The sequence below is a fragment of the Symphalangus syndactylus genome, chromosome 19, assembly GCF_028878055.3.
Source record: "Symphalangus syndactylus isolate Jambi chromosome 19, NHGRI_mSymSyn1-v2.1_pri, whole genome shotgun sequence".
Taxonomy (NCBI): Eukaryota; Metazoa; Chordata; class Mammalia; order Primates; family Hylobatidae; genus Symphalangus; species Symphalangus syndactylus.
Window position 1 is genome coordinate 81183393 of NC_072434.2, and position 26012 is coordinate 81209404.

General features: G+C 43.8%; 1 protein-coding gene across 12 annotated transcripts in view; it reads left to right on the forward strand.

Moving 5' to 3' along the window:
• ACTN2 (actinin alpha 2) overlaps positions 1 to 24918 on the forward strand; it is a 74992-nt gene extending 50074 nt beyond the window's left edge. For 2 of the 12 annotated variants that reach the window (XM_055234426.2, XM_055234425.2), the window contains exons 10-21: positions 1760 to 1990; positions 5376 to 5523; positions 7104 to 7254; positions 10131 to 10239; positions 11598 to 11738; positions 13933 to 14115; positions 16399 to 16533; positions 17469 to 17648; positions 18471 to 18617; positions 20696 to 20761; positions 21991 to 22149; positions 23435 to 24918. In XM_055234426.2, the coding sequence (XP_055090401.1) occupies positions 1760 to 1990; positions 5376 to 5523; positions 7104 to 7254; positions 10131 to 10239; positions 11598 to 11738; positions 13933 to 14115; positions 16399 to 16533; positions 17469 to 17648; positions 18471 to 18617; positions 20696 to 20761; positions 21991 to 22149; positions 23435 to 23593 (1809 nt within the window). In that variant the 3' untranslated portion in view covers positions 23594 to 24918. Of the gene's footprint in view, positions 1 to 1759; positions 1991 to 5375; positions 5524 to 7055; positions 7255 to 10130; positions 10240 to 11597; positions 11739 to 13932; positions 14116 to 16398; positions 16534 to 17468; positions 17649 to 18470; positions 18618 to 18733; positions 18738 to 20618; positions 20774 to 21983; positions 22150 to 23434 lie in introns of all 12 variants that reach the window. The other 10 variants (XM_055234430.2, XM_063613437.1, XM_055234427.2 and 7 more) reach the window with 10 other exon arrangements.
• Positions 24919 to 26012: the final 1094 nt, after the last annotated feature.

Below are 26012 nucleotides of genomic sequence, written 5' to 3' on the forward strand. Positions count from 1 at the left end.
CTGTTCACTGGCTACCAACATCACATAGGATGCACTCCATATGCAAAAGCCTCACTCCACATAGGGACCCAGTGTCAAAGGAACTGGCCCAGCCTGGTGTGCGGTGCTGGCTCGGGCTTGTGTGTCTGTATAAATATCCAGAGGAAATCTGGGAAGACAGAACCCTCCCTGCAGGATATTTGAGCATGAGTTTCTGTGGTGCCTTTCCAGAGCTCTTCAGCTAGACTCTTGGTTAGGACAGCAGTTTCCAGGTTGTTTTTCTTTTTGTTCTTGTTATAGCATATGTAGCGACTACGCAGTGTCCTCGCTGCATCTGCACTGTTTTCCCAAATACAAGCATGGGCTGCATGAGGCCCCCAGCCACCTCCTCTCTAAATTGGACTCAAGTACAGTGACACATACTTCAGACCAAATAATTTTTGCTCTGCCTTGTTTTTTTTTGTTTTGGTTTGGTTTTTTGTTTTGTTTTGTTTTGTTTTTTCTGAGACAGAGTCTTGCTCTCTGGCCCAGGCTGGAGTGCAGTGGGGCAGTCCTGGCTCACTGCAGCCTCTGCCTCCCGGGCTCAAGCAATTGTCCTGCCTCAGCCTCCTGAGTAGCTGGGATTACAGACCTGCACCACCACACTCAGCTAATTTTGTATTTTTAGTAGAGACGGGGTTTCACCGTGTTAGCCAGGCTGGTCTCGAACTCCTGACCTCAGGTGATCCACCCACCTCGGCCTCCCAAAGTGCTGGGATTATAGGCGTGAGCCACCGCACCCGGCCTGCTTTTTAATTTAGCTGATATTTGTCTTTATTGGGAAAAGTATCAGGACATTTGGAATAAGTGTTCCAATAAATAGTAGTGTAACTTTATGATACTGAGTTCATATTTTCATACTGCTGCTATAGAAAAATTAAGCTTGATGGCATTGTTGAATGGCAGTGACAGGGTTGCCAGACATGAAGCATGGCCAGTACTGAAGGCCAGAGGATCCTTAGGAATTCAATCCTTCCTTTTCTTACTGGGTCCTTCATTTATCCTCCTAAAACCCTTCATCTCTAGGTATATCACCATTTAAACTATTTTTCATTCGAATCTGCTGTCATTTTCCAAGTGCTCAGTAGGCATAAGTGTAAATGATGGGGTTTTCAGCAAGTCATTTCTAAGACCTAGGTAGTAATTCAAGAGGTGCGTGTGTATTTTGTCCTTAGGAATTCACTACCACGTTCGCTTCTATCATGCAGATTTACTTAAAAGCTAGACGTTAAAATACACTTTGGCATTGAGTTAGGCCCAGGCTTACAATACAATTGTGTAGTAAGTAATCTAATTAGATTTGAGCTTATTTTTTAAAAACACATTTTAGGTGAAATCCAGTTCTTTCCTGAATTTGTTACACTACAATTCTGCCATGTCAAGTATTTTGGGGTTGTTTTGTTTTGTTTTTTGTTTTTTTAGTTTGAAAGCTCCATCCAGCATTTGTCTGCTAACGTCCGGTCCCTGAGTTTCTTGTAAACGTCACATTTTTGTAAGACACGACTTTACGTGCTCACTTTAAGTTTTCGACCTGTGTTTGGTATCGTTGGGGTGATCACTAGTGGCCATGGGTGGACACTGAACATTTCGTTCATGCCTCTGTGCGTAGAGGTACCACATCTCAGTGATTTTAGCAACATTCATCCTTTACAAATTATTGGATGCCTCATTTTTTTTTTTTCTAAACTGCGGGAGGGGGTTTGCTGGTGTCTTCAGCAGTATTTTTGTGTTTGGGGAGCAGCTTTTGGAATGGATTCGTCGCACGATCCCCTGGCTGGAGAACCGGACTCCCGAGAAGACCATGCAAGCCATGCAGAAGAAGCTGGAGGACTTCCGGGATTACCGCCGGAAGCACAAGCCGCCCAAGGTGCAGGAGAAATGCCAGCTGGAGATCAACTTCAACACGCTGCAGACCAAGCTGCGGATCAGCAACCGGCCTGCCTTCATGCCCTCCGAGGGCAAGATGGTGTCGGTGAGTAGCGAGCACCAAGCCCTCCTGGCCCCACGGGAAGTCCTCCTTCTAGCCTAAAGGCGTTTGACTTGGGTCAGAAGGAGGCATTGACTTCTTGAATCTTTTTAGTTGTGTGAATATCATTCTGGCCCTGTAACCACTTTGTTCTTAATACTTTTCTCCCAACCACCATGCACTTCTTGACTCCAGCTGCCATTGGGGTATGGTGTCCCACAAAGAGCAGACCTTTAGGAAACGCTCGATGAACGGCCTTTTTCTCTCCTCCCTCCTCATGGCCTTGGCCCCTCATGTCCACCAGCATCTAGATCATGTCTCTTCTGTTCCCTGCTGTTACAAGCTACCCATCTCACCTCTGCAAAGTCAGAGTCCTACATTTACCTCCCTCTCTTTCACATTGTCACTTTCTCCCTCTCCACCGAATCATGCTCACCAGCATACAAAAGTGCTCTCAAATCTGCCAGTCACAAGCTAAAACCAAGGACTCCGCATCTCCCACGAGCAACTTCTTGGCTCCCCTTCACAGCAAAACATCTAGAAGGAGTTCTTCGTGGTACCTATTTCCACTCCCTCCCCCACTCACTCACTCACTCACTCACTTTTTTTTTTTGGAGACGGAGTCTCACTCTGTCACCCAGGCTGCAGTGCAGTGGCGTGATCTCAGCTCACTGCAAGCTCTGCCTCCCAGCTTCAAGCAATTCTCCTGCCTCAGCCTCCTGAGTAGCTGGGATTACAAGTGCCCGCCACCACGCCCGGCTAATTTTTGTATTTTTACTAGAGAAGGGGTTTCACCATGTTGGTCAGGCTGGTCTTGAACTCCTGACCTCAGGTGATCCACCCACCTCGGCCTCCCAAAGTGCTGGGATGACAGGCGTGAGCCACCACGCCTAGCCCCTACTCACTCACTTCTCTTACCCTTCAACTTGCAGTAAACTGGCTTCTGTCCCTGCTTCCACCAAGAATGTTCTTGTCAAAGTCAATGGCATTCATGTTGTCAAAGCAAGTCATTTTTTATTTTTGTTTTTGAGACAGAGTCTCACTTTGTTGCCCAGGCTGGAGTGCAGTGGCACGATCTCGGCTCACTGCAACCTCTGCCTCCCAAGTTCAAGCAATTCTCCTGCCTCAGCCTCCCAGGTAGCTGGGATTACTAGTGCCCACCACCACGGCCAGCTAATTTTTGTAATTTTAGTAGAGATGGGGTTTCACCATATTGGCCAGACTGGTCTCGAACTCCTGACCGTGTGATCTGCCCACCTTGGCCTCCCAAAGTGCTGGGATCATTTTTATTTTTATATTCTCAGTTTTTTTGACCCAGCTGCCCATTTCCCTGTTCTGGAAGTTCTTTCTACTTTGGCCCTCCTGTTTTCCTCCTTCACCAGCCAGGCCTTCTCCATCTCTGCTCAAGGCCTTGCCTCCTCCCTCTACCTGTAGATGTTGGTGATTCTCAGGCTTGGTGCTGAGCCCTCTTCATCTTTATACCCTCCAGGTGATCTCATCCAGGCCCCTGGCTTGTTTTTTCTTTTTCCTTTTTTTTTAAAACATGGTCATGCTCTGTCACCCAGATTGGAGTGCAATGGCACAATCACAGCTTACTGCAGCCTTAATCTCCTAGGCTCAAGCGATCCTCCCACCCCAACATCCTGAGTAGCTGGGACTACACGTGCATACCACCATGCCTGGCTAATTATTTCTTTGTAGAGATGGGGTCTCGCTGTGTTGCCAGGGCTGGCCTCAAACTCCTGGGCTCAAGCAATCCTCCCACCTCAGCCTCCCAAAGTGCTGGGATTATAGGCCTGAGCGAGCATGCCTGGGCATGCCCATGGTTTTAAATGCCACCTAAGTGCCAATACCTCTCAAATTTTACATTTCCAGCTCTGACTTTTCCCCAAATTCCAGGCCAATATACCCACCTGGATATATTATAGCATATTAAACTGAACATATCCAAAAGAGTTCCTCCCGGTCTCCTCGATCCTAGTAAATTCTATTACTGTCCTCTTAAGTTGCTAACCCCTAAACCCAGGTTTCATCCTTGATTCTTCCCTTTCTGTGGCTTTCTTACATCCAGTTCTTCAGCCAATCCCATTGGCTCTTCTTCCAGAATACATCTTAAGTAAACGCTCTTAATCCCCTTCTCTTTACCTCCACGGCCACTGGCCCATGCTAAGCCACCATTCTCTCTCCTTGGACCCTGCAAGTAACTCCTGACTGGTTCTTCTTTTTCTTTTGCCCCTTAAAATTCATCCCGCATACATCAGCCTCTGTCGTCTTTTAAAAATGTGAATCAGATCTCATCTCCTTTCTTCTCAAAACCCTCTAGTGACTCCCCAAAGTATTTAGAGTAAAATCCAGGTTCATTATCCTGGCCTATAAGGGCCTGCATGATTGCCAAACGCATCTCTCACTCTGCCCTGACTCACTCCCCCGCTGCCACACCACCCTGCCTGCCGTCCTTCCTGCACGCAGAGCACATCCCCTCTTGGGCGTTTGAGTTTTTTCCCTTGCCCAGGAGCCCTCGTTTCCTACTTCGTCATATCACTGGCTTTTTCTGTCATTGAGGACTCAGCTCAAATGCCCCCTTCTCAGAGGGGTCTTCTCTAAGTAACCTGCCACAGGGACCACCCTGACGGGCAGGGCTGGCAGTATCCTTTGACCCTGCTTTTTTTTTTTTCCCATACAGCATTTCGTTTATTGCTTTCTGAAATGAACTTGCTTAAGTACTTAATGATTGTCTCTCTCCCCCAACCACTATGGAAGCTGCATGGGAACAGGGAACTTTAGAGGTGTTGTTTACCCTTACAGAGTTTCTCACTAGTGCCTGGTACATGCTAGATGCCCAGTAATTAGTTGTTGATGGCTGGCTGGCTGGACAATTCACCCCAGTCACTGAATAAGAGTTGTTTTGGAAGCTGGGTGTGGTGGCACATGCCTGTAATCCCGGCTACGGGGGAGGCCGAGGTGGGAGGATTGCCAGAGCCCAAGAGTTAAAGAACAGCAACAGAGCGAGACTCCATCTCTCTAAAAAACAACAAAAAAAAACCTAATAATCATAATAAAAGGGTTGTTTTGAACTGAGTCATCTTGAGGCTTTATCTTCTTGTAGCCAGAAATTGTCAGCCCTCTACATCTTTGTCCACATCTGGAGAAGTGTCAGGATCGCTGATAACAACTATGTTAGTCTTAAAAGATCCCAGTGAATTATAATGAAGACATTTGGAAGCCAAATAATTGAATGGTTATTGAGGTGGGGGGAAAGGAAGGAAAAGAAAACAGAAGGAAAACACCATCAGTTATGTAGTGGAGGGATTTATAGAAGAAGCCTGGGAGGTCAGAATGTAACGAAGGTGCTTGTTACACATTCGCTTCCCTTGGCTTCCAACCATCCCAGGATATTGCTGGTGCCTGGCAGAGGCTGGAGCAGGCTGAGAAGGGTTACGAGGAGTGGTTGCTCAATGAGATTCGGAGACTGGAGCGCTTGGAACACCTGGCTGAGAAGTTCCGGCAGAAGGCCTCAACGCACGAGACTTGGGCTTATGGTAAGTAGACAGGAGTCAGATTGGATTTTTGAAAAACCAGAGTTGAGCCATGCACAGAGCCATAATGCATCCTTACTAACTCTGTGCCTAATGTCTGTGACACTAAAGGTAGGTGTCGTCACCTTTCTCTGCTCTTGTCTCAGTGCCAAATTTATTTAAGAGGTAGACATGAAAATTTAGTTTCTAATCAAGCACATAATCTATTTCTTCCCAAAATGGCACCCAAAATGTGTTCTTTACATACCTACGTACATAAGGCCTGGCCTCCTTCCATGTTTTCTATTTGATTCCTCAAGTATCCATTCATTCCCTCACTGGTGGTCACATAGCCCTGAGCCAACCACTAGCTTCTGCCAGTAGACTGTATATTAAATGCCACAGAGCAGCATAATATCCTATGTAGAAAATCTGGAGGAAGGATGCAAGATATGGTCTATAATCTTAACGTTCTTATTTCACTTGCATTCGTCTACTTTTTTCAGGCCTTACACACATGCCGGTTTCCATAGCCATAAGAATATGGCCCTAACTTTTTTTTTTTTTTTTAACTGTCTCCTGGACTAAATAGTCCTTCTTGCCAAGGCAGAAGAATAAAGCATTTTCCCCATCATGTAATAATCTGTTTTGAGATTTGGGAGATTTTTCCTCATTTTATGGTTTTTGCTTTTATTGTTGCTTGATTTTTAATATTTCATAGACAGGTAGTTACAAGCAAGGAAGCTGGTGGGTTGGAGGCACGGCTCTGATGCATAGCAGCTGTGTGCCCCAGATGAATTCTTAATCTAGCAGGGCTTCAGTGTCCTCTTCGAAATGGGAATCACAGTAATACCTCCCTCATAGGGTTTCTATGAAGATTTAATGAGTTCATATTTAGAAAGCATTTAGAGTAGCGTCTAGTACACAGTAAGTGGTACATCGTCATCATTAAATATATGAACATTTGCTTTCCACTTCCAATTTCATAGAATTCTTAAAGGTCGTTAGCCAGGCGATAAATGTGGATCCAGTCGTGACCACAGCAGTTACTGGATTTAGGAAATATTTATATGGGAAAATATAAGTGGAGGGTCAGAGAGGAAAATTTCTAATATTTATTATCAGGAAAAACAAAGCACAGGCTCTATTTAAGCACACAGAGTATAGCTTTCAAACAAAAGGAACTAGGGTGGGGTGGAACTCATGGGTAGACAAATAGAGCACCAGGGTTTTATCTAAGCATCCCCAGTAGCTCTTGGGAGTCAATAATTACTAACTTAACTGAGGATCACGCAGGAATCAGAAATTTGTGACTTAGAATGATGAAGACTACAAATTTGTTTTTTTCTGAAAACGCACTCGGCATGCTCTCCTTTCCCCTTTATTTGGAGACATGAGCTTTCAAAACTGAGAAGGGGCTGGGGCATCCTCAGCAGGTAACAGCCTGAATTCCATCACAGCCCTGGCCTGCATCTTCAGTCCTGCCCCTCTCTATCCCCTTCTCTTGGTTCTTTGGAATCTCAACACTCCCTGAGAACGTTGCTGGCATGAGGAAGCCACTGTGCCCTCAGCATATTCATACTTTCTTGCTACCACCTTTGCAGGCAAAGAGCAGATCTTGCTGCAGAAGGATTACGAGTCGGCGTCGCTGACAGAGGTGCGGGCTCTGCTGCGGAAGCACGAGGCGTTCGAGAGCGACCTGGCAGCGCACCAGGACCGCGTGGAGCAGATCGCAGCCATCGCGCAGGAGCTGAAGTACGTGCAGATGCCCTCTGTCCTCCCGGGAGCCCCGGGGATTCCACAGAGAGGGGAGAAGAAGGCCTGCCTTTCCTTTCCTTTCCTGACTAAATGCAGAGGGAACCAGGCTGGAGGCACTCTGTGCAGGGATTCTCCTTGTTTCTTTAAATGTAGAAACAGATTTCGGATCTTAGGTTGTGGTAGAATCCCTATGTCCTCCCATCCAGCAGCACCCCGGCCCCCAGCACAGGCAGCTCTGCTTCCAGGAAGATGAGAAATAAGTCTGGAATGTTGGGGCCCAGAAAGCTATGGGAAGGCGGCTTGACCCGGGCGAGGTGCAAGAGGCAGAATACAGCCTGTCCTGAAATCAACATAAAACCAATGCAAAACAGCGGGTACTGGCCGGGCGCGGTGGCTCACGCCTGTAATCCCAGCACTTTGGGAGGCCGAGGCGGGCACATCATGAGGTCAGGAGATCGAGACCATCCTGGCTAACACGGTGAAACCCCATCTCTACTAAAAATACAAAAAATTAGCTGGGCGTGGTGGCGGGCGCCTGTAGTCCCAACTACTCGGGAGGCTGAAGCAGGAGAATGGTGTGAACCCAGGAGGCGGAGCTTGCAGTGAGCCGAGATCCAACCACTGCACTCCAGCCTGGGCGACAGAGCGAGACTCCATCTCAAAAAAACAAAAAAACAAAACAAAACAAAAAAAGTGGGCACTGCCTCATGTGTGCAGAAGAGATGTCAGGGTCCCACTTTGCTTTATCATCCCATAAGCGCTGTTTCACTTTCATGCATTTGGTTTTATGGGAAGAACTGACACGACATTTGAGCCTAGGCTGGATTTAGCACAGAGTGAATGTTCTCAGTTCCCGCTCTGTGTAGTGTGAGCTCTGGGGCGCGGCTGCCCTTGGGGAGAGGAGCCTCCATGCTGTGTTTCTGAGCTTTCTTCAGGTCCTTTTCCCTTGTAATAAAGACAACCTTTTATTTCCTACTCCTTTGCCCACCATTATAATCACTGATACATCTGTAGAATGTTTAGAGCCTGTCCCATAATGGTAACTTCAAAACTTAAATAATAAAAATTTATTTCAATATATTACGTTTTAAAGCTGCCATGTTCTGGCTGGGCGCGGTGGCTCACGCCTGTAACCTCAGCACTTTGGGAGGCCGAGGCGGGCGGACCACGAGGTCAGGAGATCGAGACCATCCTGGCTAACACGGTGAAACCCCATATCTACTAAAAATACAAAAAAATTAGCCAGGCATGGTGGCGGGCACCTGTAGTCCCAGCTACTCGGGAGGCTGAGGCAGGAGAATGGCGTGAACCCAGGAGGCGGAGCTTGCAGTGAGCCGAGATCAGGCCACTGAACTCCAGCCTGGGCGACAGAGCAAGACTCCGTCTCAAAAAAAAAAAAAAAAAAAGTAAACGAACTTAAGCTTTAAGGAAATGGATTTGGTAGGGTAGGAGGGGACTTTTCAAAAGTTGTCTAATCCTGGACTGTTTTTGAAGAAGCCTCCTGAAGATGTCTTTAAACTTCCATGGTTCTTGATTTATATCTGAATGAAAAAGGTGATTAAGTTTTGTACAGGATTCAAACTTGTTATCCCTGGAGGTACTGGGTTAAGCTTCTAGTTAAGAATTTGCTTTAGGTTGGGTGCAGTGGCTCATACCTGTAATCCCTGTACTTTGGGAGGCTGAGGAGGTAGGACTGCTTGAGACCAGGAGTTTGAGACCAGCCTGGCAACACAGCAAGACTCCATCTCTAAAAAATTTTTGAAAAGAGCCGGCTGTAGTGGCACATGCCTGTAGTCCCAGCTACTTGGGAGGCTAAGACAGGAGGATCACTTGAGCCTAAGAGTCTGGGGCTGTAATAATGTATGATCACCCCACTGCACTCTAGCTTGGGTGACAAAGCAAGATGCTGTCTCAAAAAAAAAAAAAAAAAAAAGTGCTTCAGTGGTGTGCACAGAAAGATCCCAGGTAGAATGCATAGATGGATCTGGCAAGGAAAAGTAAGGATTTAGTGAGAGATCATTTTGCTCTTGCTTGTCACTCTAGTGGCATCAGATGAGTCAGAACCTCTCTGTCTCTAAGTGGAAGGGCTCAGTTCGGCCCCATTTCAGAAATCCCGCTATGTTAGATAAAGTCACGGTGCCGTTCTGGACCTGATACTCTACCCAGTGGTGAGGCCAAGTGCCCTTCTGGGGAAGCCAAGGACACAATGTGGCGCAGGCTGACTCTTCCCTTCCCAGTCACTGTGGCTGCATCCTGGCCCACAGGACTGTCCTCCAGGTCAAAGACCTGTCTTCTGACCTTCACTCACAGGGACATTGCCACTTAGAAATAATGCTCTCTGGAGGCCTCTCCAAGAAAAGGAAGGGAAAAGAAATTGAGCCTGCGGCATTAAGAAGACAGCAGTTCTCTCTGTTTAGAAATCTGTTGGCCAGCAAAAGTTTTAAGAATTCTTCTTGTGATTTATCTGAGAAGAATGATGTTTACAGTGATGACAGTTAACAAAACCCTGAAATACCATCCCAGTTCTCTATCAGATTTTTATTTTTTATTATTGTTTTATTTGTATAAATGTTGGGGGGGGCACAAGTGCGGTTTTGCTACATGTGGTGAAGTCAGGGTTTTTAGGGTAGACATCACCCAAATAACATACATTGTATGAAATCATACTAAGTAATTTTTCATCATCCACCTACCCTTCCACCCCCTCACCCTTCTGAGCCTCCACTGTCTGTCAGCCCACTCTCTGTGTCCATGTGGATACATTTCAGATGTTTTTGTTTTTAAACTTCCCTGTTGTTTCTCTTTTTTAGCCCATGTTCATTTTCTCTCATCATCTGGGAAAGTTAATCTTCATTTATTTTCACTTTTAATAGTGAACTGGACTATCACGACGCTGTGAATGTCAATGATCGGTGCCAGAAAATTTGTGACCAGTGGGACCGACTGGGAACGCTTACTCAGAAGAGGAGAGAAGCCCTGGAGGTGAAGTCTTGAAGCCACTTGTTGACACAAAATCTTTTAATAGAAGCTCTTTAATTAAATCACTGGTGTTTCATTGTCTATTTCTCTTCATGCTTCTCTGCATGAAGCAGGTTGTCTAGTGAAAGGAATCTCTAAAGAAAACATGAAAAGTGGAAGAAAGAGGGAAATGGGAAGTTGGGAGCTTTGTGCTGTAATTTATCCAGACAGCAGCGAAGTAGATTTTTCAATTTTAAAAAATCCAGGGGTGATGCGATTATGGCATAAATCTGCTTTGTATCTGGTAGTAACAGTACGTTTCCAAAAGTCCTTCTACCTGAGTAAATTGAGCTGTGAGTGAGTCAGGAAATCAGAGATGTGCAAAGGGAAGATGGAACCAAGTGTTGAAGTGAGTACATTGATAGGAAACAGAATTGGGACGAATTTGGCCTTATTTAAGTGTAAGACTAAGTGTAAGACATAGTAGGTAGCTGGTGTTTAACTGCCCCAATTGTCTTTAACCGTGGAAGACATCTCCCACGTGAGAGAAATAAGCAGTTTACCAGTTCCCTGAGTCTTTTCTCCTTGACTCCTTGACTTTTGAGATAACGCAATATCAAGCTTCCCAAATGCAAAATGGCTGTGACAAAACTGCTTAAAGAAAGAGATGTAGAGAGAGAGAAAAGACCAGACATGTAACAGAGACAGCGCAAAACATTTTAGAACAGGAGGGGAAAATGAACCTAATTATGGAAGGCTTAAAGCTACGGAGATGCCTTCCCCTTCTGCCCCTACTTGTCTGCCATGGGAAACAAGCGCAGGGTCATCCTGTTGCTTGAAACCTTGTGCTTTCATATGCCCAGAAAGGCAAGAGGTGATCTGTGTTAAATCCTGAATGAGGATTTGAGAACATGAACCTGCAGTTCCTTCTCTCTCCGCTAGGCAGGTGACTTTGGGAAAGGCATACAACTTCTCTGCACATGTTGACTCTAAAACGTGGAAGATGCCCTGCATTTTTGTTAATCTGGCACAGTTAGGGAATCAGGTCCTCTTATAAAGTCCTGCTTTAGCTGAAAGCAAGTTACATTTTGCTGTATGTGGAGTCTCAGTTTTCAGAAAAGTAGCATGTAGTGAAGTACTTTAGACACTTTCCAAATGAGGCTGCTCTGGATGTTATTAAATCCTTTTTTGATTCAGAAGGCACCTCAGAGACCTGCAGGGCTCAGCCTAATTGTTTGAGCATCAGGTAATCTTTTGTAGACACATGCTAATATGATTAACGGAATGTCAGAGAATAGTCTGTTGTTATGGAACACATACTTACACTTTCGGTGAATTTTTTAATTAGTCTATGATAATGCTTGCTTCTCTTTATTCTTCAGAGAATGGAGAAATTGCTAGAAACCATTGATCAGCTTCACCTGGAGTTTGCCAAGAGAGCTGCTCCTTTCAACAATTGGATGGAGGGCGCTATGGAGGATCTGCAAGATATGTTCATTGTCCATAGCATTGAGGAGATCCAGGTAATGGAACCCCAACTCTGTATGCCCTATGCATTAGAAGTGAGTTGTCATTTAAACTTAGAGTTCTGTTATTTGGTTTCTTGTCTTCTTTCTTTAAAAACAGAACAACAACAACAAAAAAAAAACAGATGTGGCTAGAAAGCCCAAATTACCCTTGAACCTTAGCTTAAAAATGTGTTTACTACTCTGTGTTGCAAACCCGTTAAAATCAATCAAGTAATGTTGAATATGTCTCAAAAGCTCTGTTCTTTAACAAAGAATGCTGAGGGCGGGTGCAGTGGCTCATGCTTGTAATTCCAGCACTTGGGGAGGCCGAGGCGGGTGGATTGCCTGAGCTCAGGAGTTTGAGACCAGCCTAGCCAATGTGGCAAAACCCTGTCTCTACAAAAAATACAGAAAATTTAGCCGGGTGTGGTGGTGCACACCTGCAGTCCCAGCTACCGGGGAGGTTGAGGTGGGAGGTTCGCTTGAGCCTGGGAGGCAGAGGTTGCAGTGAGCCAAGATCACACCATTGGACTCCATCCTGGGTAACAGAGTGAGACCCTGTCTCAACAACAACAACAACAACAACAACTGCTGAATCATTGAGCAATATAAACATATATGCTCTTGGAGTTATTCATGAAAAAGTTATAAGTGTACTAGCTGCTGAGTTAACTACTTTGCAAATGTGTGCATATTACTGTTTATTTAGATCTACAGTTTTTTGCCAGATCATAAACCATAAGAAGCCACAAATCAGCACCTACCTTTTGCCTACTGCCAATCTAAAATGTTCTGCTTATAGTTTTTTCTGGAACTTCAGAACTATAAACAAAGCTTCTAAGTGGTGATGTTAGGGAGGAAAGTTAATCTCGGTTAGCCAGGAATAATTTATTTAGAGAATTTTTACAGTGAATTTTATGTATTATAGAATAAAAAGAGAAAATACTTTTTTTACTCTTTTTTTTTTTTTTCTGTAAAATAGATATGTCATCAAAAAGAATCCAAGTAGAAAGGAAATCCTGAAGGTTGGGATTTGAAACCACACCTCCCTACCAGGAGCCGTCTAGAAGGGTTTGCACTTGCATGCCAGGGGAAAGAAAGTGCTTCCATGAACACTGGAGTTGCCTTTTGAAAGAGGCTCTGATGGTGTTTCCTGCATGCACTCTTAAGCACAGGCCAACAGTCTAAAATTGTTTATTTTTGGAATAAGTGAGACCTCTAAGCACGCCTTGGAAGTCACACTCTTTGTTTGTCAAAACTCTGTTGGCAGCTGACCTGTTGCTGCACCTAAAGAGAACAGTAGCTTCACACTCAAAGGTGCTCCACGAGGCAGTGAGGTCTTTGAGCAGCTGAATTTGTGGGGCTGCTCATGTTCAGGTCAAAGAATAGGTTTGATAAATGGCTCTTTAGAGAGCCTTCTGGGAAGAGTTGGTTTCTGTGACCTTTTCTTTTTGAGGAATAGGGATATACTTCCTGGTTTTCTTTAGATATAATGGTAGCAAATGTTAGATGCTTTTGTAGGACTACAAAGGTAACACTGGCCATTAGAAAGGGCATCTAAGGGCTGAGCGTGGTGGCTCACACCTGTAATCCCAACACTTTGAGAGGCCCAGGCGGGGAGGATCACTTGAGGCCAGGAGTTTGAGACCAACCTGGGCAACATAATGAGACCCTGTCTCTACAAAAGATAAAAAAATTAGCCAGGCATCGTGATGTGTACCCTATAGTCCCAGCTACTCAGGACACTGAGGCAGGAGGATTACTTGAGCCCAAGTGTTCAAGGCTGCAGTGAGCCATGATTGCACCACTGCACTCCAGCCTGAGTGACCTAGCGAGACTCTGTCTCAAAAAAAAAGGAAGTGCCGCTAAGTTAAGTTCTGCTCGCCAGCAGAAAATAAGAAAGACCTAAACAATAGCTGGTGATCAAAAACAGTGAAAGGAAAACTGATTTAAAAAAATTATTTTTTAAAAGATTCTACATGAATAGCCATCAATTAAATTAATAGTCATCATGATATCCTTTTTCCATTTTCCAGGAACTTGACTTCTGTGTACCTAAAGAGTTTTTTCTAAAGCATTCAGAATGTGTTTTTCTCCAGAGATTCTTGCAATTATCAAGGCATTTACTTGTGTGCAGAAAGGAATATCAAAGCCTTTGAAATTAACACTCAAGCCACATTGTTTTTCTCCACTTGTGTCTCGGGTGTAGAGTCTGATCACTGCGCATGAGCAGTTCAAGGCCACACTGCCCGAGGCGGACGGAGAGCGGCAGTCCATCATGGCCATCCAGAACGAGGTGGAGAAGGTGATTCAGAGCTACAGCATCAGAATCAGCTCAAGCAACCCGTACAGCACTGTCACCATGGATGAGCTCCGGACCAAGTGGGACAAGGTGGGTGGCTGAGGGCCTGGTGTGGGACCAGGGGGCATTCTTGAAGCTGACGTCAAAGGAGGAAGTTAACGCCTTGGGGACTTAGGGTGACAGCCTCATTTTGCGTCATGATCAGGATTTTCCTTTATCCCAAATTTCACAGGCAAAATGTGATAAACTCTTAAGGACCCTTCAGCAGCTTCTGCAGTTTGTGGGGAAAGAAAGCAGAGATTATTTTACTTAAGGAAACTCTTATAAACGTTGACACAACCACTATAGGTTATGATCCTAATACCATGAAGGAAATGGTTTTTAAAGCCCCAACTGGAAATTTGGTTAAAAACTTGGTTACAAGTACTTATAGTACTTTTTAAAAGAATTTTTAGAATATGATATAGACATGTCCCAGATATGTATGATTTTAAATGCAGAAAAATTGCTTAGAAAACTTCATCTTGGGAATGAAAGTATTCTTACTAACTCGCTGCCTTTTAAATTCTGGGCAACTATCGACATATGTAATTATGGTCCAAATGGGATAATTTGAGCCCTTTTGTCTCATTTTTAAGATTGAGACATTTCTTTTCATGGTTGAAATTATAGCACAATTAGTCATCTCAGTATGCCAATCATAGTCTTTGAGGAATAAGTCCACCACGTGGGTCTGAAGTGGCTTTTACTATAAAAACACACGTGCTGCAAGTTAGTTATAAACAGGGCAAAAGACAAAAACAGGTATGAGGAAGAGGAGAGTATTCATCTGAGAAATAGTAGTTAATTAGTGCATCTGAGCTTTAAATTTAGCTCTGGTCTTCCTAACAAACATCCAAAGAGAGAAAGGAACCAAACTGATTTAAGTAGTTTTCTTAGGGGGGAAATAAAGGAAATATATCATTTTTTATTTTTCATTTTTATTATGTTTATTTTTTTGAGATAGAGTCTCACTCTGTTGCCCAGGCTGGAGTACAGAGGCACAATCTCAGCTCATTGCAACCTCTTCCTCCTGGGTTCAAGTGATTTTCCTGTCTCAGCCTCCCTGGTAGCTGGGATTACAGGTGCTCGCCACCACGCCTGGCTAATTTTTTGTATTTTTGATAGAGATGAGATTTCACTGTGTTGGCCAGGCTGATCTCAAACTCCTGACCTCAGGTGATACACCCGCCCCAGCCTCCCAAAGTGCTAGGATTACAGGTGTGAGCCATCACGCCTGGGCAGAAATATATCATTTTTTAAAGTGAGACAAACTTTTCTCCCATCAGTAAGTTATAAAGCAAATGGATTTTTGTTAAAAAAAAAAAAAAGACAATAATAATGCTTTTAGTAGCAGTTTTCCAGATGACATAAAGAAAGATTTTTGAAGTAGCTTTTTTCTTTCCCATTGATTGAAAGAGAATGGAGGCATAGCATTAAAATGTAACTCATAAATGGAACAGAAAGCAGGTAGACCAGGTGTATACTCTTCTGTGGGCCAAGAAGGTATAAGAATCGAACTCATGAACCCAGCATGGGCTCTTCACATTTTGGTGTCATGAACCCCTCTGGCAGTCTGGGGAAGCCTGTGGATTCCTTCTGATTATAATGTTTGTAAATTTATAAAAATATTTAATATTACAAAGGAAACAAATTATATTGAAATGTAGTTATTCAAATATCTTTAAAGTTATTGTATGTGCTTCTTTATTAACACATTTAAAACCAAGATCTAACAGCAGGTCCAATAATTTTGGAGTAGTGCTGAGTGTATGTGATATTTATTGCAAGAGGCAGGCATAACCGTAACGTTAGTACAGAATGTCTATGATTTATGTTGTGATAAGGTTACAGGGACTGCTAAATACTGCTGCAGATTTGCTGTCCACATCATTCATAAACAAAGGGAGTGCTAAATTTTAATCTGAGATGGTGAAAATAAACATGTCAGTGTTCCCTTCATCCAAGTTCACAAATCCTCTGTACTCTGGCCCTGGCCCTGCCTTAGTTGCGCAGCAGGCTGAGAGCCTCTGGCTGGAGGAGAATGGTCCCTGCTCCTAATGCAGGCTCTTAAATACCCTCCAGCTCATCCTGTCTTTCAGCAGGCACTTCGTGGCACTAGATGGCAGTCAAAGCTAAATCAAGCCCATCCTATAGTCCCTAGACTAGGGACTCCTCCTCCCTATCCTCCCTCTTCCTTCCCCCCGCACCCTCCTCCCTTCCTTTCTCCTTCTCCACTCCCACCCCCACCCCTTGGACTATTCCCGAATTCTGTGGTCGTTCCTATGAGACCACAGCTGGCTTCTAACCCTTGTTGTCCTTGGGCCCTGACAGGTGAAGCAACTCGTGCCCATCCGCGATCAGTCCCTGCAGGAGGAGCTGGCTCGCCAGCATGCTAACGAGCGTCTGAGGCGCCAGTTTGCTGCACAAGCCAATGCCATTGGGCCCTGGATCCAGAACAAAATGGAGGTAAGCCAGCGCCCTCCCAGGCGCTGTTGACAAGCCTTGCGATAAGTCCCTTAGCCACGCAGCAGTGACACCGCACATGCTGTGGTTTCCAGCCACCCACTCCGTCAGGTGGGAGCACCGTTCTGTTATCACCCCGGCTTTATTTTTCAGCCCCTGGCTGTTGGGGACAGTGTGCAAACCGGGGCACAATACAGAATGCAGGAAGGGGGCACTCAAGGAAGGGGAGGGGGGTCTTGCTGGGTTCTGTTTATTTTCTCACTAAAAATGGTGACAGGGCTTTTTCTCAGTGTTTGGCCTCTGCAGGGCCTGGATTTCAAACCATCTGTCCCTACAAGGAGGACCCGTGAAGGCCCACAAATACTTTGCATTTTCAGAACATTTCAGAGACAGTGGTCTTTAACACTGTTGTCCTTTGATCACCAAGAACAGCCAGGAGACATTTATTGACCCACTTCTTTCTTGCCCCACCACCCTTTTGGTGTTAAAATACTGACTTTTTTCTTAAAGGGGAGACCATCTGAAAATATAAGAAATTCTGATGGAGGAAGCATCCCCTGGGTCTTCAGTCTGTCTGGCAGCTCCACCCAGGCAGCCCACCCCCAGCCTCCTCCACGGCAGGGCAGCTCTGCCCGAGGGCGTTTCCTTCCCACAGCAAGAAGCTAACAGGACTCATCTCTGACCCCTCTTGCCTCTCTGTTTTGGATCTTGGTTGACTTTTTTCCCATTCTCTAGACAGGCTAGAACTAGACCTTGTTTTGTTCTGCAATGCTATCCAGTCCCCACTTCCTCTGAGGAAAGTGAACCGAGTGACACTGGCCGCTGCCTGACGCTGGCCTAGCATCCGATGCAGGGTCTGGAACGGCGCCTCGTGCCGAGCTCCCTTAGGGGGCACTTCACTCTTCTTCTCTGTCTGCTTGCTCACTCGCCTCCCTCAGGAGATTGCCCGGAGCTCCATCCAGATCACAGGAGCCCTGGAAGACCAGATGAATCAGCTGAAGCAGTACGAGCACAACATCATCAACTACAAGAACAACATCGACAAGCTGGAGGGAGACCATCAGCTCATCCAGGAGGCCCTCGTCTTTGACAACAAGCACACGAACTACACGATGGAGGTACGCAGCCAGACGGGCGTGCGCCGCTCACTTCTCCCGGGGACCATGCCACCTCCTCAGGGTGCTTTCTTCATGCACTTGTCTTTCTTTGTTCCTGTTAAGACCTACAAGTATGAAAGTTAGGGATCTTTAAGCCTTTCCAGTCACTATTTGTGGAAATGCTTCGTGAGCTATATCGAGGACTATATGGTATTACCAACAGTGATATTATCATTATTATTATCACCACCATAAATTCACTACACTTCTTCAAGGTGGGTGCCAGAAACTGGACTGTTGCATTTCTGCCAGTTAGGCCCAAATTGATCTCCCTGGGAGCCAGCAGGTGTAACTCAGGGCTCATCCTGCTACTTGGTAAACAGGAAAATATTTTTAGTGACAAAGAGAGTATATACTACAGAGTGCCCGCTGCCACTGTTAGAATCCTGATAATAGAGTATATACTACAGAGTGCCCGCTGCCACTGTTAGAATCCTGATAATAGAGTATATACTGCAGAGTGCCCGCTGCCACTGTTAGAACCCTGGTTATAGAGTATATACTGCAGAGTGCCCGCTGCCACTGTTAGAACCCTGGTTATAGAGTATATACTGCAGAGTGCCCGCTGCCACTGTTAGAACCCTGGTGGGTACTTGTGAGTACTTCTCACTACAGAATCTTGCAACAGATGACAAAGTAGAATTTTTTTTCAGGTGTAGGGAAGGCTGTCATGAACCCTGCTTAGTAAGCCCTTTGAGTCGGCTGTACTGTTACGAAAGTAAAGAGGCAGAGTTGACATGCTGGAGAGACTTAGAACTGATCTTTCCCCTTTTCCCTCAATAGCACATTCGTGTTGGATGGGAGCTGCTGCTGACAACCATCGCCAGAACCATCAATGAGGTGGAGACTCAGATCCTGACGAGAGACGCAAAGGGCATCACCCAGGAGCAGATGAATGAGTTCAGAGCCTCCTTCAACCACTTTGACAGGGTACCACTCTCTACTTATTTGAAGGGCAATACTGGGGACATTAAACAATGTATCTGAAATAATATGCATGCTCTCGTTTTAAGTCTTAAGGCTCCACAACATTTACAGGGAAACAGGATAGTTAATGACAAAAGATAATAGCCACTAAAACCAAGTGTCCTAAGCTTTGATGTTGCTCAAGGTGACACAAAGTCCAGGTTTGTGTGCTGTTTCATACAGATCACTTAATAAGAATGCATTTGTAGTTGACATCAAAGCTGATTTGTTCTAAGTCAAAGTGTATTCTTCACAAAATGTGATTGTTGGCTTTAGGTCATTTTGTAAAGACTTAAATACAAAACTCTGATATGCTTTTCCTAAGCAACTGTTTAGGAAAAGCATCTGGTCATAATTTAACCTGTTCTTTCAACATTTAAAACTCAGTTTTCTGTTTTAATTAACAAAATTGATGCATGCTTTCTTTTAAGGACACGCACCAATAAAATGGTGATAATTTTCATAATAAAAGCATATAAAAAGTTAAGTGCTGCTTTAAAAATATCATCTAGTATTTTGATTTGAATAATATTGAGTAAAACCAATTCTTTATGAGAAAATACTATTTACTAATCCTGTGGCTGAAAGTGAGTGACTATTAAGGCATACTCCAATTCTTTTTTTTTTTTTTTTTTTTAATGAGACGGAGTCTCACTCTGTCGCCAGGCTGGAGTGCAGTGGCATGATCTCGGCTCACTGCAACCTCCGCCTCCTGGGTTCAAGCAATTCTCCTGCCTCAACCTCCGTAGTATCTGGGACTGTAGGCACCCACCACCACGCCTGGCTAATTTTTTTTTTTTTTTTTTAGTAGAGATGGGGTTTCACTATGTTAAGCAATATGGTCTTGATCTCCTGACCTCATGATCCACCCACGTCGGCCTCCTAAAATGCTAGGATTACAAGTGTGAGCCACTGCACCTGGCCTTTTTTCTCTTTTTTTTGTTTTGTTTTGTTTTTGAGATAGAGTTGTGCTTTTGGTGCCCAGGCTGGAGTGCAGTGGTGTGATCTCGGCTCCCTGCAACCTCCACCTCCCACGTTCAAGTGATTATCCTGCCTCAGCCTCCCAAGTAGCTGGGATTACAGGCATGTGCCACCATGCCTGGATAATTTTTTGTATTTTTAGTAGAAACAGGGTTTTACCATGTTGGCCAGGCTGCTCGAACTCCTGACCTCAGGTGATCCATCTGCCTCGGCCTCCCAAAGTCCTGGGATTACAGGTGTGAGCCACCACACCTAGCTACATTCCAGTTCTTAAAGATCACTAAAAGGGATGTACTATTACTTTGTATGGAGCCCTGTTACGATTTGCAAATGTCCATCAGTGGTTCCTGAAATGCCTCTGGGCTAGACAGACCAGTCAGATTTGGGCCTTTTAGAGGGTTCAGACAGTGGACTTCTGATCAGAGAGCTAGGCATAAGTAAAAAATTATACACAGAGATGGATATTGACATTCTTATAGTTTCAGCACACCTTTATTGTGCAGAAGCATGCTGTGATTTGACCTAACTGCGTTCATTAAAGCCCAAGTCATTTTTCTTCCAAGGAGGGAAATGATGGATCGTCATCCCTGTACACAACCATCTCTTGTTGAAAGACACTCTCACTCATTGAGGCTGCTTTATAGGAAGAAAGCATATTGATTTGAATCCGAGGTGATCACAGTCTTTTGCGACAAAAGTCCAAGGAGTACAATGCAGAACTTAACCATGTTTAGAAGTTTGTTCATATTAAACATGAATGATTCTTTGTCAGTAGGTGGCAGTAGTGAGCTCCCGACTAGTTCCTTTTGCTATTTTCTTGAGTGTGTGGCCTCCTTTCATTTTTGTCTGGTCTTTATCCTCCTCTCCCCTCTTTTTTGTTTTTAAGAAACTAGTTTATAACATCCTTGTGCTGGCTCCATCCTTCTTGCAAGTCGGTGGTGACATTTACGACCTTGGCAGAGCTCAAAGCACTTCTCTTACCAGATCTTTGTTCAGTTGGTCAAGTAGAGTTCTCATCTTGCCCTGTGCTCACCTGCTCTGTCCTTTGTTTTTGCCAACAGAGGAAGAATGGCCTGATGGATCATGAGGATTTCAGAGCCTGCCTGATTTCCATGGGTTATGACCTGGTAAGACAGAAGTTGAAATTGTACTAAGATTTGATATTTTATTGAGTTTGGATTTCTATTATAGAAGACGACAAGCTCAAACCAAGGTAGTGCATCTGGGATTGGTTCGTTTTCATTATATAGGATAATATTTTTGAAGGTCTCACTGTTACTATATAAAAATAAAGTCATGGGGCCTGGCGCAGTGGCTCATGCCTATAATCCCAGCACTTCGGGAGACCAAGGCGGGCAGATCACCTGAGGTCAGGGGTTTGAGACCAGCCTGACCAATATGGTGAAACCCCTTCTCTACTAAAAATACAAAAATTAGCCAGCTGTGGTGGCGGGCACCTGTAGTCCCAGCTACTTGGGAGGTTGAGGCAGGAGAATGGCTTGAACCTGGGAGGTGGAGGTTGCAGTGAGCTGAGATTGCACCACTGCACTCCAGCCTAGATGACAAGAGTGAAACTCCATCAAAAAAAAAAAAAAAAAAGTCACAGAACCAAAGCACTTATTTTTATTCAATAATTGGTCAGATTATTTTTTTCTAGTGAAGGAGATGAGAACATAGGCTTTTTGATTGTTTTAAACAGCTTTACTGAGATATAACTCACGTACTACGGTTTACCCATTTAAAGTGTACACTTCAGTGGCTTTCAGTAGGATCCTGATGATTTTTCAAGTGCTTTTTCCTCTAATATGTTGACAGGTAAAAAAGGTTTAGTCGTAAATCCGCCAAGATAAACTTACATTTCCCTGTGGGCTGGGATAGTCCTAGTATATCCAACACTTCTCTGTTACCCATTAATGAGTATTTTTAACCTGGCCTGCCTTGATTCTCTTTGGGACTGTAAGCTACAGTCGTGACAGCCATGTTCAGAGCGCCTTCAGTTTGGCAGCATCGCTTTCCTAGTTCTAATCTGAGAAAAGGGCTCAGTTCTCGCTTTGTCCTACTCTTTCATAATTACGTTACATGACCCATCAAGGCCAGCAGTGGGTCCCAGAGAGGAAAGAATTCTGACATTTACAAGCTTCTGGTTTGAAGCTCCAGCAACTTTTAAAATTGTTTGATAGCAGTAAACCTTAGTCAGCCTTAAGGGGAATCTCGTCCAAAGACTGAAGGGAAACGCAGGTAATAATTCAGTTTTCAGACCTAAAGGAATTGGCATGTCACCAGGGAAAGAATGAAAACGGCTCTGTTGAGAGTTGTGTACCATTCGTATACATGTTTCTTTGCTACTTTGCCCCAGGGCAAAGCCGAATTTGCCCGCATTATGACCCTGGTAGATCCCAACGGGCAAGGCACCGTCACCTTCCAATCCTTCATCGACTTCATGACTAGAGAGACGGCCGACACCGACACCGCCGAGCAGGTCATCGCCTCCTTCCGGATCCTGGCTTCTGATAAGGTCCGCATTGACAGATTTGCTTCTGCTTTAGCAGGAGTCCGCTACATCGTTCTAACAAAAAAGGCAACAGTGTTGTACATAAAAACCATTTTTATGCCAGTGTATTTTGTACAACATTGGCACCGATTTCAGAAAGCGGCAGGTAGACACACAACAATGGCGCACTCAGCACAGAGGAAACAGACAGGCCATTCCTGGCATTCACGCTTGGCCTTGCGTTGAGTTTTTATAGAAGGGATAATAGTGTATTTGTACTTTTGTGTGTGTGTGTGTGTGTGTGTGTGTGTGTGTTACTGGTTCAACCCCTGTTTTACATTCCAGTTTGGTAGATGTGACTCAGAAAGAAGAAACTATGCAATTTAGATGTTACAAAACTGGATACCTTCTCCTAAGGATCAATGACCCTGACTTTGTGCCCAGCCATGGAGCAAAGTTAAATATAGCCGTTCAGTCAGTAAAAAATTAGCAAGCTTTTCATTACATGTAGCCTAGACCTTCAGGAGGAGTTTAATTGCCAGTTCAGAATTGTAATATTTTACCCCCCAAACAATTAAAACATCTCTATGTAGAAATTCAATTTGGGGCAGGTTTCTTTTACCCTGTTTTCTGGCTGACAGGATAATGAACATTACCACAAGGAGGTTAGCATGCTAAAACACATTAACAGAGCCATATGTATTACTTTAAAAATCAGATAATACCAATTATTTTTAAAATAATGTTTTCTTTAAAATGAATCATTTACCCATGGGGTGAGGGTGGATGGGACATAGCCCAGCTGATTTAGAAGGTAAGAAACCATGGCTCCTCCAACCCCACTAAGAAACTTCTACTATAAATTATATAATATACAAACTATAATGATATAAATTATAATGTGATATTTGAGATTTACTTATTTTGACTTTTACCAACCAGACTATTTGGCTGGAATTGTCCTATTTCCCACTGAACTTTTTTTTAAAAGCTTCATTTTTTCTGGTATGAACTGCAGATCATAGCATGTATCCTCGCATTGTGGCTCAGTTTGAGAACTACTAGTAATGCTCCATTTGCCTTTATGAAGCATATCACCCTTCCTGCTGGCCAGGCCAGCTTCTAGATACTCTCCTACAAGTAAAACTCGGCTTTCTGTTGGTTGTCTGGTACTACTATGCCAATAGACTCCCTACTCTTTAGTCCTTTTAAAAAAGTAAACAGATGCAAGAAATATGTAAGTATGAAGACTGTTTATGTTGTGGTGTTTTCTGCAACTGACTGCAAACACGCGTGTATTTTTTTCCAGCCGTACATCCTGGCGGAGGAGCTGCGTCGGGAGCTGCCCCCGGATCAGGCCCAGTACTGCATCAAGAGGATGCCCGCCTACTCGGGCCCAGGCAGTGTGCCTGGCGCCCTGGATTACGCTGCGTTCTCTTCCGCACTCTACGGGGAGAGCGATCTGTGATGCTGAGCTTCTGTAATCACTGATCCCATCAGAATGCAATAAAAGCAGAAGTCACAGTTTGTTTCCTGGAAACTTTGACAAGCTTTATTAAGTTGAGAGAGAGAGGGGAGAAAAAAAGCCTTTTGAAGTTCAGGAATTGCCAGCAATATAACACGGCTAAAATGAAGTTTCTACAGTATATGACATAGTGCGCTTCATAAATAGGTTTATTTCTGAGTTTTTAGTGAAATGTAATGAAATATCGGGTTGATTTCTTTGATTAAACAGAACAAATTACTTGAGTAATAGGAAATTAGGAGGATCTAGGGACAGAAGGAAAGTGAAAAATGTGAAAATACAAAATACCCAAGATTTAAGACCGAGGGGAAAAAAACCACAAATTGGTAAATAAAGGTTTGCTATTTGCAAAAAATTTCATTTATCTCTAATGAAATGTGATTGCCCCAAGGGAGTATATTTGGGATTCTAATGTTTTATTTTCATGCTCATCAAAGATTACTATTGTGTCTTCAAATGAATTTAATATTGTGAGATAGAACTGCCAGGGATTAAAAAGACTACCCAAAAGATTTTTGGCACTTACAATTTTTAAAATAGAGTTTATGGTCATCTCTTCATTATTTAGGGCTGGATGGTCGACTCAGTCAGTGATTTTTTGATGCTTCTCTTATCCTCCAGAATACAGACCTAAGGAAACATGGAAGTCAGTTTAATTGCCAGAGAGAAGGATGCAGTCGCTAGGTAAAATGAGGTTTTTAGGATTATTTATTGATTCCAGGTTCCCATGCTTTTTGTTAGAGCTTATTAGCACAGGTTCTCAAGAGATGACCACATAAAAGTGCTCTGTTTTTAAATAAGCAGGTTTCTGTAGTACTGACTGGTTCATCACGAGGCAAGTCAGAAACCAGTATCCTTCCAGCTCACCAGTCAGGACTTCCTTATGCCTCTAGTTTTATGACCTGTTAAGGAGAAGCCAGAGTTATGGTAGGAAAGGACTAATTCTCAGCAGCAGTGGAGGTGCGTTCTTTCTTTTGTGGAAGCTTTACATGTGTTTTGCGTAGTAGGAATAACTAGATATTTTAGCTAGTGTGCGGTGTGTGTTCACCCCTGGAATTGGACAGTGTATCCTAACAAGTCCCATGTCTGGTTCTGTGTCTAAAGGCCTGCTCCGTGACACAGGATGCAACATGCACTCCCGCTAGCACATCTTGATCCGTTGAATGTTCATTCTTTCTTTGTGCTCATACTGCTGTAGGCTATAATTCCCCCCTCTGTTTTTCCATCTTGTTGACAGCTTGTAGAGAATAAAGCAGGAATTCTTTTTATATCTGAGTCCTTAATGATCAGGAAATGGATTACAAACAAACAAATACAGTTGCAAACAGCAATTAAAGCATTACTAGAGAAGCAGTAACATGCCTGTTACCTACAGTCTGTTTGCTCAGATTTTTATAGATTTCCACCAACAGCTGGAAATGTGATATTTCCATTCCAAGCTCTCTGACAGCTTGACTCTTTTTCCTACACTGGGCCATTTAGAACCTTCAGCCTTTACGAATTTCACTTAATTTGCTTCATTATTAAGTAATTGGTAGTTTCCAGATTCCTGAAATATTTGAATCCTTGAGTTTAATGCCAAACACTTTGGGGGTGGTTTAGATGAACTCTGACTATTTTATTTCAAGTAGGTGCTATATCCCGGCCATAAACCCCTATAGAAAAGCCAGAAAGTTGTGCTTCCTTTGAGGCTATTAGGGGGCTCTGTGGTGTTTTAGGATGGGTGTGGGTAACTCATCTACCTGAACTTTTAATTTCTTTACAACATTCAGCAAGAGGAGGGGGTCAGTAGTCTCTATCTGCTGATAAATGAAGAAAGGAAGTAAACTCTGAAAAACAATAAACATGTTTATACTCTCATTTTAGGCATTATTTTTATTTCTGAAGCTGGATGCTCAAAAATTAAAACGTTTATAAGTTTCTAAATTAAACTTAATTTATAAAAGAAAAAAGAATCCCTATTTTTGTTATTTCAAAAAATAACCATTACTTTGGTTAACTACAGACTTCTTCACTTAAAGGTTCCATGAGAATTAAAAACAGTCATTGGGTCAGTATTTGCCTCCCTTAAAGAATTAGAGACAGGCTTATTGGGTAGAGGGTGAACATAAGATGAAGAATTAACAACCATTTAGAAGTGAATGATGGATGGCCCGGGGCATGGTGGCACACGCCTGTAATCCCAGTACTTTGGGAGGCCAAGGCGGGTGGATCACTTGAGGTCAGGAGTTCAAGACCAGCCTGGCCAACATGGCAAAAACCCATCTCTATTAAAAATACAAAAATTAGCTGGGTTTGGTCGTGTGCCTGTAATTCCAGCTACTTGGGAGCTGAGGCAGGAGAATCACTTGAACCCAAGAGG